Genomic DNA, 15,361 nt, shown 5'->3' on the forward strand with positions numbered 1-15,361 from the left:
CTAAGAAGTGCCACCTTTCCCCTGAAACAGCTGTATTCAGGAAGCTTCGGCCTGGTTCTATAGCAGCCTGGGTCTCTAATGGCAGACTTCCAATGCCTCTGACCAGGGAAACCTTGCAGCCTTCAGCCCGTGTGAGTTACAAGAGACCCGCAGACCTCCAAAAAGCCTGGGGGGTGGGTGCGGGGGACACTTCCCCAAGAAAAGGGAGGCTCGCGAGGAGTAGCCAATATGAATACTTGTATGAAGTCAGCAAGTTGGTCACCCCTGGGAGGGGCTGGGTCTTCTTTCTTTTCTTACTTTCTTCTTTTTCAACATCACATTTACAACAAAGCATCTTCCTTCTGTTCCCATTTCTTGTGCCCTTTATGATGGCATGGCTCCGCCTTCCACAACTCCCTTGGTCCAGGGAAAAAGAGAATTGGAAGAGGATGGGGAGTCCTCCGCCATTTTGCTTTTCTCACTGGGGCCACCTTTGACTTGTCTTGGTTCTGCTTTTCCTGAAATAATAGTTAGACGGGACTTTTGAAAGGAAATTGCTCTCCTCATCTGCCAAAATATTTGTTTTTTTAAACTAGGGGACAGATTTCCCCATTCTGTCGTGACTCATACTAACATAAAGTGAAATTGTCCTCTGATCCTACGCCTACTTATGGAATGGGGAGATGGCCCAGGAGTGTACAGAGAAGACAGGAACACCAGCCTGGAATAGAACAGTTCCCATGAGAGTCCAGCATGGGCGGGGGTGTTGACTGAGACAGAGGGCTACCCAAAACAGAAGACAAGCACGAGTCATGCCCATCATGACTATCCCTTGGTGACCCAGCTGGGGTGGCAAGAAGTCCCACTGGCCTTTGCTCTGCAGGCCCACAAACATGCCCCTTGCATCGAGCACAGTTACGGCCTCGGGGATGATGACCAGGAGGAGAAAGCAAGACCCAGGAGCCACAAAACAGCCTGAGAAGACAGAAGGTGACGACCTCTCCAGGACTAGGAAACGTATTGTATTTCCAAATTCCAAGAACTTGGCAAAAGGAGAGATCATAACCATCTTTATTATTCAAATTCTAGAGGTAATAATTCTACACAGCAGGGAACCTACTAGCTGCCAAAGTGGATTGAGGTGACTCCTGAGGGTGGCCTCCCTGCCCAGATCCGCTCAGGGCTCTGAGAGGCGCCCGCAGGAGTGTCCTGCAGAGCCGTCCGCTGAGGACATGGCCAGGAGCTCCGAGGAGGTGACCTGGCCCCCGGTCCCCCTGGACACAGATGCGGAGGGAAACCTCCTCCCCACCCTCCGCCCAGATGTGAAAAAGACCAAGGCTCCTCCGTCGGCAGAGGAGGACGATCCTCGGGCTTCATCGGGGCAGGCAGCCAGCCACAGGGTCCGGCCGTGGCACTGGCACAAAGTTCATGGGGCACAGCAGCGGGCACATCTTCTCGTGCTCCTTCAGTGCCTCGCTCAGATGCTTGAGCTCCTCCGTCAGCTTCCCGATCTCTCTCCGCAGCACAGTGTTCTCTTGCTCCAGGCACTCGTACTCCTGGACAGAGACGCAGAATGCGTGAACTGGTGGCTGCAACCACATCCCCCCCCCCCCGGGGGGGTGGGGGGCTTCCTCCCGAACCGCGCCCCCTTCCACCACTTTGCTTGCTTCGTGTTGCTCTCCTCCCACCAGGATGAAAGGTCCACAAGGGCAGGGCTGTGCTTTTGAATCAACCTGACTGAGATACGATTTACATCAAGTAAAATACACCAGTTCTAGGGGTCTCATTCAGTGAGTTTTGGCAAATGTCAACCAACGTGGATCAAGAGAACGTTCCCGTCACTCCTAAAAGTTCCCTCATGCCCCTGTGCAGCCCACCTCCCCTCCCCCAACTGCTGAGCGGCTCTCTGAAGATCTCTGTTGGGGTCACTGCTGTGGCCCCAGCACCTGGAACAGCGCCTGGAACATAATACGTGTTTGCTGACAGCATGAGTAAATGAATGAAAGTATCCCTTGCCTTGGCTTCGTCCCAACACTCATCTGTGAAGTTCCCACTATATCCAAGTTTTCAGAGACTTACACCCGGAGGGGCTCAGCCCAACCCACACAATGCAGAAAACAGACATCCAACGTGTGCTGGGCACTCTCTTCTTCAAAGGACAGTCCCCGCCAGTTCTGAGCTGCTCTATCAGAAAACTTCTCTTTGCACTGATACAAAATCTCTTGCTCCTTCAAACCCACCTATTGGGCTTGGTTCCACCTTATGGAACCACACAGAGTAAATTCAATACTTTTTCAACATCACAGTTCTTGAAATATTAGGAGACAGCCCCATACCACTTCCCCTTAGGTATTCTCTGAGCTCAACTGTCTCAGGCATCCTGAGTTCCTTGGGTTTTAAGACTTCTGGTCCTTCTGCCCTCCTGGAGGTCATCCCAACACACACTCTCATCTGCCGGGATCTCTCTGAAAAAGTGTCATTCCCAAAGGGCAGTGCATGATTCTGGGGACAGCTTGACCATGCAAAGGGAGATGTATGGAGGTGGCCTGCCCTGGGGCTGGACACACACCTGCAGCCACCTCACCCTGGGGAGTCTCCCTGAGCTTGCAGAGAAGTGCAAGTTTTGTTCACCTCTGCTGCTTCTCTGTCTATATTTGGATGATGACTGATGTTCTGAAGATTAAGTGTGGGCTCTACATCCACTTCTCCTGACTTTCACTCTGTTCACTTGGGCATCTTCCAGCCTAGCAAAATCTTCCTGAATCTTAACGTGTCAGTTCACAGATCACGATACTACACAGCTGTAAGCTGTCCACTAACTTGATAAGTAGGTCTTCCTTTTCTTCCTCCAAGTCACTGACAAGTTCTACAACACTTGGCCAATGGCAGAGCCCTAAGGCATGCCAATAGAGACCATCTCAAAGCTGACAATCTTATTTAAATCTTGCTGCAATTTTGTTTACCATGCATTTCCTGAGGTGGCAACCCAACCTTATTATTATCCAACACATCTTTTCTCTGACTAGTAAATTTTTTAAAATATCACTAAAAAAGTCTGATCTTTTTGCAGGCCTCTAAAGCACATGCAAATTCTCAACTCTGCCCCTTTGCTAATGCTATTCTCTTCCACTAGACTACCTTCCTCCTTTTCTGTGTGAGCCCAGCTCAAGCCCACCACCTCCAGGAAGGCTTCCCTGATCACAGCACCTAATGGAACCACATCCCTCATTATGTGTTCTATTCAATCTTGTATCCTATTCAATCTTACTTATACTAAATAAGATCGCTCCCCAAAGATCAGAAATGTATAGCACCTAGGAGCCTCTTCTACCCTCTCCTGTAGCCGTGCCTGATGGGGAACTGCCCAGTGACTCCTCTGCCTCCTTCTCTCACCCGCTTCCTTCCCTCCCCACCTCTAGGCACCAGAGGGGCTACACACAGAGGCCATCTGAGCCCTCCCCAAGCAGGCCCTCAGGGTGGTCTGGAATACTCTCCAAGGCAGCAAGCTGCACCCTCCCCCCCCCCCCCCCCCCCGGAAGGCTGTCCCAGGTCACTGACTTCACTAGTGCATGGGCTCCATTCCGCCTTCAGCCCTCCTGCCAACCCCAACTCCTCACGCTGTCCTCTGGCCTCTGACAGGCTCTGGTCCTGGAGCCCGAATTCCACCTACATCACAGCAACAAGCCCTCCGTGGGCCAGGGAGCGTGTGAATGGGAAGACAGGGACAGTCATTGCGGGAAGGCTGCCTGCAGCAGCGGGATGACAGGCTGCAGCTCTGTGGAGTGCGTGTACACACACACACACACGCACACGCACGCACACACGCACACGCACGCACGCACACGCACACGCACGCACACGCGCGCACTCCACCCCGCATCTAGAAATGCTCTTCACCTCCCAGTAAAATGGAGAATATATGTTCCAATGATCCATCCCCGCGTCCTCTCAACCAATAGGTTTCAATGAGCTAACATTTTAACTAGATTCCAAAAAACAGGAAAGTCTCTTGCTGTGGCAGAATATTCTATTTCTGTATTAGCTTGTTTGCCCTTCTATATTTATTGAATTTTGTGGCAGGATGCTGTGAGCTTCTGAGCTTTATCTCTGAAAGCCATGAGGGGCCACACTGCCTAACGTCTTCCTGAGGTACCACTGCTTCCCCCAAACCCCAGTCCAGCAGGCTCCTCGTCTGCCTTCTCTGTGGGGACTTTGTCTTCTGGGATTTGACTTTTACTCATAAACCTGGTAAGGGACTTTCATGGAGCTGAGGGAATAAAAAGGAGAGAAGAAGTCAAGATCTTCCGGTGAGGCCAGCTCAACAAAAATAAAAGGAGTAGCTGGGACAGGTGGAAAGGAGGTGAGAGGATGCGGGGATGAAAGGGGAAAGAATAAGACCCCCTTCACACCGAGAAGAAGGTACCTGGACTTGACATACGTGAAAAACATCCTACAGAGCACAGTGCCCCCCAAACAAGGAATTATCTGGCCCCAAATGTCAACAGTGCCAAAGTTAAGAAACCCTAGTCTGGGCATCTAAGAGAGGTTGACTGTGGAATGAGGGCCTGTCTGGGGGTATCCAGGGTCCAAGGATGAAAAACCGGCAAATGAGCTAATGTGGGTCCCCAGGACCAGAGATGATAGCGGAGGAAGAAAGGAAATGAGGGGGTGGAAAAGGCCATCAGGAGGGCACAGCCACACACAGACCCCATTTCACAAGCGAAGAGAGTGAAACTCTGAGAGGCGCAGTGACTTTTCCAAGGTCGTGCAGGCTTGGAACCTGATTTCAAGGTCAACTGCAACCCTTGAGCAAGGAAGTAATTCTGCTTTCACTTGGCAGTGCCTGGCCCCAAATTTCCCCGAAGTGGTTACCAGCAGTAAAGGGCTGTAAGTGCTCAGGATTTTACAATAAAGCCTATTCCCAAGCCCTACTCTGATCTCCTTCCCAGCAGAAAAATTGTGTCATCAGGACGGGCTGTACAAATTGGTGTCATCATCAGTTTCTGAACTAAGGGGGGATGACATGAAGCATTCTCTTAGAACATGCAACATCTGAAGAAGCCATGACAACACAGACCACAACCGAATTGCCCAAGAAATCTGTCAGTTGCTGACATTTGGGGTTCCTGAGGATGGCATTACTGCCTTCCTTTTCTGACTCAATGTTCTTTCTCAGTCTTACACCTTGGGCTGCCTGGCTTGAACCAGTCTGACCCACTTCTGAGACACCTTTCAGCCTGCTGTAGAGAGCTGGACTGTTCACGCGCGTCCCTATTTGTGGATGTGGACTCAGGCGTGTGCCTAATGTTCAGAGATGAATAGGGGCTGAAATCCCCATGAGAAGTGTAAGCGTCTCAACAGGATGATTTGAAAAGCCACAGTGAGCGCTGAGGTACAAAGACACACGTTAGGAACAGCTTCTCGGCACCACACTCGGGCTTCCAGCAACCACCTCTCTGAGGGGAAAACTCAGATTGAAGAGTGACCCCAGCCTCTCTCAGGCTCTCCGGGCCCTGCCCTCCAGGGAGGCCCCGCCCTGACGGACTGTCCCCGCCCCCCCCCATGGAGAACTGGGAGCGGCTGGAGGTGGCCCAGAGGCTTCTAGGAGCTAACACTGGAGGAGGTTTCTCAGGGTGCTGGAGGTAAGGGAGGCTCAAGGTGAGTGAATGAGGTGGGCAGGAGAGAAAGGTGGGAACTCTAAACAAGCTCTAAATAGTCCCCTTCGTGGTATGCAAGATAGGCAAATAAAGATCTTGAATTCTTTTGAGATATGCAGCAATGCTACGCCACAGGATGGGATAGAGAAAGGACTGAGTATAAGCCCTGCTCATGGGCTAAGCTCCAGGGAGTGGCGGCGGCCCTGGCTACGAGGTGGCAGCTTTCTGCACCCTTTAGAGTCTCTGAGAGAGCAGGCCTGATCCCAGGTTGGAGGAGTTTTCTGAGACTGTGTCTGGTCCTCGCTTGCCCCATCCTTGACGTGGCCTGGAGCCCAAGGGGGCCTGACAGGCTTTTCTGCCATGACCCTGAGCAGTGTGCTAGGGGCTCTGCCCTCAACTCACTCCTTGGAGCACAGTAAAACAATTCTTCACCACATTTTTAAACCAGATACCCCACCCTCAATATGCAGATTTTTTTTCAAAGTTAAAAAAAAATACTCATTTTTTTACTATATTTACAGTTTTTTTTTCCTATGTTGGCCCCGCAGAACATAGATCCCCATAACTGGGATGCCCTCCCTGGAAGGAGGTGAGGAATTAACAGCAGAGCTATTATTTGTGTGCTACCCTTCGGCCCAGAGATGACATTCCTGTTCTACCTTAGGATTGGGATGTGTTTCCATTTTCCTGAGCCAGCCACCTGCTTCCCCACCTCCCCTTGTGACCAATAACACTAGTATGTAGCTAGGGACAGTAAAGGTATGGGCTACAGCTTTGGGGTCTGTATATGGATGGAGCCACTGTCCTGGCCTCCTGAACACTGTGTTTCTCAACAAGACTGGCCTTGATGAGGTGATGTGCCAGTGGTGGGTAAACCTGATCTAGTCTTCTGGCTCCACAGAGTCAGAGAAGGGAGTGTTCTCCCATGGAGGGACTGGGTTTCAGATCAATTAGTCCCATTTCCCAAAAGAGCACCTGGCATAATTGGTCATGTGACACAGTGTATGGACAGCAGAAGAAGCTAGGAACCCTACAGAAGGGCCCCCCCACCATGGTTCTAAGAGGGATTGGGCAGGAGTAAATGTGGTACCACCCCTAACTTTCCCAGGCATCTGGCTCATTTGGGTATCAAATCCAACAATGACAGATACTGAGAGAAACCCGTCTTCTTTGACACTGTAGTATTTATGTTACCTTCTGAGGTAGGCAGAATAAAGGCCTCCCAAACATGTCGCAAAGATGTCTACATCCAACCTCTGGAATCTGTGACTATGTTACCTTGTGTGGCAAAAAAGACCTTGCAGATGTGATTAAGAATCTGAACGTTGGGAAGATTATCCTGGATTATGCAGGTGGACCCAATGTAATCACAAGGGTCCTTAAGGAAAGAAGAACTCAAGAGTCAGAGGAGATGTAACAACACAACAGTGTCAGAGTAACGCAGCATGAAAAAGACTTAACTAGCCAGTGCTGGCTTTGAAGATGGAAGGGGACCACAAGCCAGGGAACACAGAAGCCTCTAGAAGCCAGAAAAGGCAAGGAAATGGATTCTTCTCCGGGGCCTCTGGAAAGAATGCAGCCCTCTTGTTAATTTTAGCCCCATGAGACCCATTCCAGACACCTGACTTCCAAAATTGTAAGATAATAAATCTGTGTTGTTTTAAGCCACCAAATTTGTCATAATTTATTACAGAGTCCATAGGAAAAGAATACACTTTCCTTGAAAACTCTTATGCTTCCAAAAGTAGGAATGAGATCTTACTCCTCTCTGTGACCCAGCAGCAAGGACTTGCCCATGGTGGTGCTAACAAATATTTGTGGAATGAATCTACTCGCCCTTGCTCCATGGAAGGTCTTGTCGATGTCATTTAGCCACCACCACGGACATAATCACTTGGGACTTACAACTGAGTGTCCCCTAGTGTTTTCTTATATTAATGCACCTGGCTTGGACGAGAAGCTTCTTGAGGGGAAGGGCCCTGGCTGCCCAGCTGGCACACGGGATCTGAACGCAGGGCCATGCACTAATTGAGCCGCAAGTGCCTTCTGGGGTTATCTGGTAACATGAGGCTAGAACCAGGACTGCTTCAGGAGCAAGGGGGAAGGAAGAAAGGAGGCAAAGGACATCCCACCTCTTCTTTGGAAAGTTTACAGGGCCAATTCAGGCTGGGAAGGACCTTCTCTGATCCTCACCTGAGGATCCTATCTCTTTTTAGGGGCCAGCCTTCCTATTTCCAGGAAAGAGTCTGATATTTGTAATTTATGCCCACTGTGAATTTCTATCAGTGGGTCACCTCTCCCTGGACTATATGCATCCTAAATCTGTTCTCAGTTCACTGTGAAAAGGTTTTCAGAGATCGTTTTTCCCCCTCATAACACCTCGGTATCTGCTATGCTGTCAATGCCCCCAGACTCACCTTGCTAAGATAAGCTGTGATGAGAGCAGGCAGGGAAGGGCTAAATTAAAATCCTCAATTATTCACACCATCCCTGTCTAAAGGTGAGAGTTCAGAACCGTCACCAATTCTTTGGACAGACGCTTGGATGCCTTTGAGGCCAGTCCTGATAGGGCAATTCTCATGTCCTGGCTGTGAGATTACGTGGGATTATGCATAAGGGTAGAGGAAAATGGAAGAGTTTAGGATAAACCCCAGGTTCCTGATGTGGGTGATGAGAAAGGTGGTTAGGTCCATTAACTCAACTTTAAGACAGTGAGAAGAGAGAGTCTCAGTGTAAACACACATATCACGGTCACGTTGCATCCAAGCAGCCTGCAGCAGACCCATCTGGACACATCTAAGCAGACACTGGAGATACAGGTTCGGGGGTCTGGAACTGAGGTCCTGCCTGGAGCAATCAACGTGGGGAGCTAATGCTGAGAGAACAGATTAACAGATCATATCTTCCAGGGCGGGAAGGAAAAAGGACAGGGTCTGAAAGCGTGGTCAACATCAACACTTAAGAGAACTGACAGAGGAAGAGAAGGTAGCAAAGAAACTGAGAAGAAAGGTGGTTAGGAGGGTCAAGTGGGAAATGCGGTCTCTTAGAAGCTAAAGACCTTGAAAGAAGGTCTCAGAGAGGGGGTAGGGTCAACGGTGTCAATTGTTCCAGGAAGGTCACGGTTGATGAGTCTAGAAAGAAGCCCCTGGATCAGGCAGTGCCAAGGTACTAGGGGTCTCCTTGGGAGCAGCTTCTGTAGGAAGCTCTGTGTGTGCGTGCGCGCGCACGTGGGCGCCTGCGTAGGGCGGTGTGCGTGCATGCGCGTGCGTGCTGGGTGGGGAGGGGTCGCAGAAACGCTAGCACGGAGGACTGGGGAATAAATGGCACTGAGCTCATGGAGACGGAGGGTCTCTCCGGAAGGAGCAGGGAAGGGAGGAAGGAAAGAAAATAAATGGGACAGTAGCTTAAAAAGGAAAATGGGATCAAGAGGAGGTTTTGTTTCATTTTGTTTTGATTTATATTGAAGGAACCTGAGAGTGAGGAACAACCAGCGGATGAGGGAGAAAGGTGTCAGTGAAGACTCAGAATACTGGGCTGGAAGGACGCAGTGAAATAAGACGTACGTGTCCAAACTGGTGGTGACCGGGACATGACCTTAGGGCCACCACCACAGTGTGAGGGCGGAGGCTGGCTCCTCTCCGTGGCCCTAATGTGGCTCTGTCCCAACCACAGGCTCACCTCGTGGAGTTTGTCAGCCTTCTGGGTCTGCTTCTTCCGACTTCTCTGAGCAGCAACTCGGTTTTTTTCTCTCCTTCGGACCTTCCGGTCATCATCCTCTGGGCTCTGGGGGGAAATGTCTGGTTAGGTGTGCTAACCTCTGGGGCGCCTTCCTTCACCCTCCTCTGTCCTGTCTCTTTCCCCAGCATCACTTCACCATTTTATTTGTAGTCCCGGCAGTGCTTGTTGCTACATGGGTGGGACAGCAGTAGCCCCTTGTTCAGCCATGTGCAGTGGCTGAGTTTAGCTGTTCATCCCCATGACGCCCCTGAGAAATGTGTGCTGTCACTGCCATTTAAAAGATGAGGATAAGAAACTCAGAGGGGGTAAGGAACTTGCTCCAGGTATCACAGCTAGTAAGTGGGTAAATGGGAAGTGGAACTCAGGTCTGTTGGACTCCAAACAAACGTTCATAAACCTCTACCCCACAGGGTGTGTGCCTGGAAGAGGTGCAGTGTGAACTTCCATCTGAGAACAGGGAAGGCAGAAGGCATGTGCTCTCTGGAACCTGCTGTATGCCAGGCCTTACACCACCACACACAAACAGGTACTTTTGATACTGAATGCAAATTTTACACTGGTAACTAATTGCAACCACACAACTCTACCAACACACCAAATGATCTTAAACACCACCTCGTTTGAACAATGCTTGATGGACATTTTGTTTCACAGGTCGGAGTGAATCAGAAAGCAAACTGATGATGTGTCTTGAAAGCTCTCAGCTCTATATGAGATTTAACCAAACCTAGTCGAATCCTTCAAGAGTTATCCTGAAGCAGGCAGGCTAAAAAAAAATGTACCTACCAAGGTAAAAACACTTCAGTTATAGAAAAAAACATGGAGAAGTAGAGAGTATTTGCTTTCCGGAACCCTCTGAGAAGGTACCAAAGGGGCGGGGAGGGGGTATACTACCTTTAAACAGTTTAAAAGCCAAGAGGTTAGTAGGATACAAACACAGGAAAGCTACTCAATTATTAACATTAATGGAAAGCAAATATTGATAATATAAAATAATGGGTAATTTCAGTTATTTTATCTGGTCTTGTATTCCAAATATGAGAGACACTTATCTTCTCCCCAAGTTCCAGTGGGTAAAGAATTTTCAGTATGTGGAAGAATATAAGCCTATAGAAGGAGACAGATGAATAACATATATAAATAATATAACAAATTGATGTGGTCTGGAAGAAATGCTTAAGGGAACAGGCACAAGGTGTTAAAATGTAGTTTTTTAGAGGCAAAGAAGCCTTGGTTAACATAAACAGAACACCACAGGGGCAAAATGTGGTGTACAGGACAGAACTTTAGCTTTAGAAATACATAGCCCCTGGTTTTGTCTCTTACTGTCAATATAGCCTAGGGGAAATGGCTTAAATTCTCTGAATGTTCAATTTTCTCATTTATCGTTAAGTGTGAGTCATTCATTCTTTCAATAAGTATTAACTGAGTACTTGCCATGTGCCAGGCACTGTTTTAGGCACTGGAGATGCATGCCCTGAACAACTGATCCGTAATCACTGCAGAAATCATTCTAACAGCCTAATGCTTGGGACTAGCATATGATAAAATGAGATTTTATCCTAAAGCTCCCAGCACATGGTATACCCTTAGTAACCTCTGTGGAGGTTGCTATTTTTTGAGTCTCCCATAGTGCTTGTCACGAAATCATGCCTTTTTGTTCACAATCAAAAAGTCATAGAGCCCAAGGAAAAAACCTGCATCCTGCTTTCTGGGAGCAGACCCTGTAAACTGGATTTATCACCTATCACACCTGATAACCCAGCAGTAACATTTAATCAAAACAGAAAGAGGGAAGCAAAGTGTTAAGATAGTCATAAGTTATTAACTATATCTTAATTAGTCCTCATAAAAATCTCCAGAGGTTATTATTCATTTTACAGGTGGGGAAATTGAGGCTCAAAGTAGTTAAGCAAAATGCCCAAGGCCACTCAGCCTGTGTGGTAAAACCGAGGTCCAAACTCAGAAATGTGTGACTCTCTAGCGTCACCTGATGACACTACGTGCCAGGCATCGAATTGGGAAGGGGGGGTGCATAACGATGAAGACTGTACAGAGCAGCAGAGTGGGAAGTTCTCTGATGGCCATCCCCGCGGGCAACTTTATCTCAGTTTCCTGAGTACGCAGTTGTAAATGTTGCCGAGCACAGCATGGAGGGCTGAATGCGGGCGGAGGGGTTTCCACCAGCAGCGGGGTTGGAGTCCTCCCACTGTGGGCCCCCACCCCGCACCCTTAGGCTGATGGGTCCCGAGTTCCCCATTCGGACGGTAGACGTTGGGAGTGCCTGGATACGAGCTGCTCCTTCGGGCCGAATTTCCCCTCTGCGCACGCTGGCGCCCGGGAAGGGTCACGCGTGCCGGCGGTAGGGTGGCAGCGGGCGCCAGCGCCAGGATGGCGACACCGGGACAGCGCGGATCCCACGTGCGGGAAAGCGTGGACGGTGCCTGGGCGTCTGCGCCCTCCGGTCTCTCCGCTTCCCGGGGCGCAGAAGCCGGGTCACCGTTCCGGACGCGGCGGGCACCGTGCGTGAGCTGGGGACCACCGGGCAGAGGCGCCCGCGGGGTCCCCGGACCCACCCCGCGCCCCCAGTCCTGCCGGTCTCTGGCTCCCGCAGCTCCCTTCACCCCAGCACTCAGAGTTCACCACCCCGGAGCCCCAGACCCATCTCCTCGTGCCCCTCGGCGCTCCCATACCCGCATGCCCGCGGGCCTCCCTGAGCCTCTAGGTCACTACCTGCGGCTGCGGCTGGTTTCCGGGCGCCGCGACGCTCCTCTGCAGGACGCTGCCGGCCGCCGGGAGCACTTGCGACATGCCGGGCGCTCCTCCGGCCCAGCGTGGCCCGCCCCGCCGCGCAGCCTCGCGGAGGAGCGGAGGAGCGGCCGCGCGGCCCGCCGCGCCCTGCACGCGGGCCACTGCCTTACCGGCACTCTCGGGTCACCCGCATCCTCGCGCCCCCGCACCTGCCGGCCACCGCCCTCCGCCCCGCCCCCTCGGGCTTCCCGCTCTCCCGGCGCGTGCGGCCGCCGCACTGCCCGGGTTTCCCCACCCCTCGCCCCGGCCCGCCGGCCTGCGCGTCCCCGAGTCTGCCCGCCCCTCCTTCTCTCACTCCCGCCCCGCTTCCTCCTCTCCCCGCCCTCTCGCCGCACCTCGGGGTCCCAAATCCCACCCCTGCCGCGGCTTTCCGCTGGGCCCCTGCGCTTCGTGGAAGTCACGTGGTGGCTCCGAAACCCGGGAGGGAACGCGAAGCCCCCCCAAGAGAGGTGACGCTGGGACGGCTAGGGGTTCAAGGAGACGCAGCGCAGCCTTTGGGGTCCTTCGGCCGCTCTCGGGGAACTCAGGCTGAGAGACACAAGTGGGTGGCTTGGGCGGGGCGAGGGGGGTGTTGTTTCCCGGTCCCATTATGGCATCTTCCTGAGCACCCGCCTCGCCTCTCCCTAGCGCAGGAATCACACTTTCTCGGGACTTTCTTCGGGGCGATCGGTCACCCAGGCGCCACTCTTCACTCCTTCCTCGACCCGCGGCTCCCCTGCCCGCCAGGCGCAGGCCAGGGGCCGGAGGGCCAGCTTTGCCGGGTCCCGCTGCGCACCCTGAGAGCTGCGGCTCCCCAGGGCCTCTCTGCGGGGGACATGTGTCCTTCTTCCCACGGGCGCCGCAGGGCGGTGGGAGAGAGCGAGGCGGGGCGGCCCCGAGGGTGAATTCCCTCCGTGTGGGGTGGGGAGGAGGAGGTTGTCCTGAGAGCGAATCTGCCACGGTGGACGTCACTGTTGGCAGGATCTGAACCTCAGATGCTTTTTCTTTTTCAAGATTAAAGTGACAAGATGCTCTGCGTGCCTTAATGCCAAACTGGGGACAGGGTAGAGGTATTGGAGCGTTCCCCTCCACCTGCCTGCCAGTGAAAAGATACAAAGTCAAGCAGTATCGTACTTGGTCCCAGCAAAGAAAAAACGAGCGGTTTCGGGTTTGTGGTCGCATACTTACTGCGAGCCCTGAAAGAAAGATAACCGCGAACCTAGATGGGCGGGTGGGAACCAGCACCAGGAGGTCAGACTTGCCTTCCGACTGTGGTCGCTTAAGTCTTGAGGCTCGTGGGCAGCGGCAGGGGATGGGGGGCGGGCACTTCGGGCTCTCAGTCCAGGGCACGTGGCTCTCCGCCAGGATTTAAGACCCTGGCAACAGCTTTGAGACGCAGCTTGAGTGAACTTGATTGCCTGGCGTGGGGGCAGGAAAATAAGTGGACGATCTTGTCCGTGGGATCAGGGGCTTCGACCGACCGAACAGAGGGCTGAGGTGCCAGGCAGCGGGGAGGACTGAGGGTGGGAGCACCTCTTTCTAGGGACAGTGCCATACCCCTAAACCATCAGGGCTACACAGCCGAGCCATCTCTACATTAGGTTATCCGCCTAGATTTATCTTCTCATCTCTCGTTTATCCTTGTCATCATGCTACCTCACTCATGGTTGCCCCGGAGCTATTACTTTTGCAAACCACACAGGTACACGGTGTTCGTAGTACAGCGCTACACACACACACACACACACGTGCGCCGTAAATTCATTGCAGTAGGTCGACTGAGAGCCCTCAATTCCTGGAAACATGAGGACTCTAGCAAGATAGGAAAACCTCTGGGTCAAGTGGTCTTGAATTTTCAGAAGTGCTTTCATTCTCCAGTGCTGGTTAGGAAGGGAAAGGGTAAGGTGAAAGCACAGCGGACATTTAGGTGCAGTCCCATCATGCATTCTGAGTATCGCCACTCTGCTGTTCCCCCTCTGGGGGCTGTACCTTCTACTTCGCTCCCCACAGAGCCTGGATCCAAGTCCCAGTACACGAGAACTCTTCTATAGCCATAGGCCTACTCTCTTACTTCATTCACGGGTCTCTTAAAATATAAAGGAGGAGTCTTGGTTAACTAGCAAGCATTTAAGGAACAGGTCAATTGACCTACCTATTACACATCAAAATGAATGGATTAAATAATTAGACACAGAAAATAAAATCATGGAAATAAAACAGAATTAAATTCTTTATTAAAGCCCTGGGATTAAGACATCATAGAGTTTTCTAAGACAACATGTGACAGGAGATATCATATTGGAAAGATCTGAACTGTACAAGAATGTTCAAGTCCTGGGGCGCCTGGGTGGCTCAGTTGTTAAGCGTCTGCCTTTGGCTCAGGTCATGATCCCAGGGTCCTGGGATCAAGCCCCTCACTGGGCTCTCTGCTCAGCGGGAAGCCTGCTTCTCCCTCTCCCACTCCCCCTGCTTGTGTTCCCTCTCTCGCTGTGTTTCTCTCTGTCAAATAAATAAATAAAATCTTTAAAAAAAAAAAAAAAAGACTGTTAATGTGCTTTAGATGAGAGCATGCCCAGAAATTACAAAGAGATGGGGAAAAAATATTCACAATAGCTATGATAAAGGGTTAAAATCTCTGCTATATATAGAGCCCATGAAAAGGAATAAGAACAATATTGAGACAGCCTCTCAAAAGTAAACTGCACAAGGGACATGAACTGTTATTTCCCAACAGAGGAAATAATCAAGGAAAATAGATATAGGAAAAAATATATATTAGCATGAGAAACATTTAAAAATATTAAGTTAGCAAAATAAAAAGTATCAAATGTTGGTGAGAGTGTGGTGAAATTGCTGCTTTCATATTTCATTGGCATTGTTGTAAATTGGTACAAACTTATTGGAAAGCAAATTTATTGTCATTTTTAAGAACCATGAAATAATCATCGCTTTTGACTTCATTTTCCTTAGAAAAGTTCTAGAAAATCATCATAGGAAGATCACTGTAAATACTAAAGAGAAAAATACTATATGCACTGAAAGCTCATATTTTTAAAAGTAAAAAATTATAAGCAACATAAATGTCCAATTATAGGGGAATGGCTGACTAAAATATGTTTTAGTCATGAAGTAGAACAGTATGCATCTTTAAAATTACAAGCATGCAGATTTGCCACATGGAAGATTTATTGGATATA

The 15,361-nt window shown here is 50.6% G+C and overlaps 1 protein-coding gene across 1 annotated transcript; it reads right to left on the reverse strand.

Moving 5' to 3' along the window:
- Positions 1–1,352: 1,352 nt before the first annotated feature.
- BATF3 (basic leucine zipper ATF-like transcription factor 3) lies at positions 1,353–12,284 on the reverse strand. The gene is made up of 4 exons (XM_021682547.1): positions 12,105–12,284; positions 11,667–11,675; positions 9,315–9,419; positions 1,353–1,535 (listed from the first exon to the last, which is right to left on the reverse strand). The coding sequence occupies exons 1-4, from the start codon at positions 12,183–12,185 to the stop codon at positions 1,353–1,355; spliced, it is 378 nt and encodes a 125-aa protein (XP_021538222.1). The 5' UTR covers positions 12,186–12,284.
- Between the last annotated feature and the right edge of the window lie 3,077 nt (positions 12,285–15,361).

This window comes from Neomonachus schauinslandi, chromosome 6 (genome assembly GCF_002201575.2).
Source record: "Neomonachus schauinslandi chromosome 6, ASM220157v2, whole genome shotgun sequence".
Classification (NCBI taxonomy): Eukaryota; Metazoa; Chordata; class Mammalia; order Carnivora; family Phocidae; genus Neomonachus; species Neomonachus schauinslandi.

Excerpts from the sequence above, each read along its gene's own strand:
- BATF3 (XM_021682547.1), bottom strand. The coding sequence starts at position 12,185 with ATGTCGCAAGTGCTCCCGGCGGCCGGCAGCGTCCTGCAGAGGAGCGTC. Across the intron at positions 1,536-9,314 it reads AGGCTGACAAACTCCACGAG|GAGTACGAGTGCCTGGAGCA; the intron begins GTGAGCCTGTGG and ends GTCTCTGTCCAG.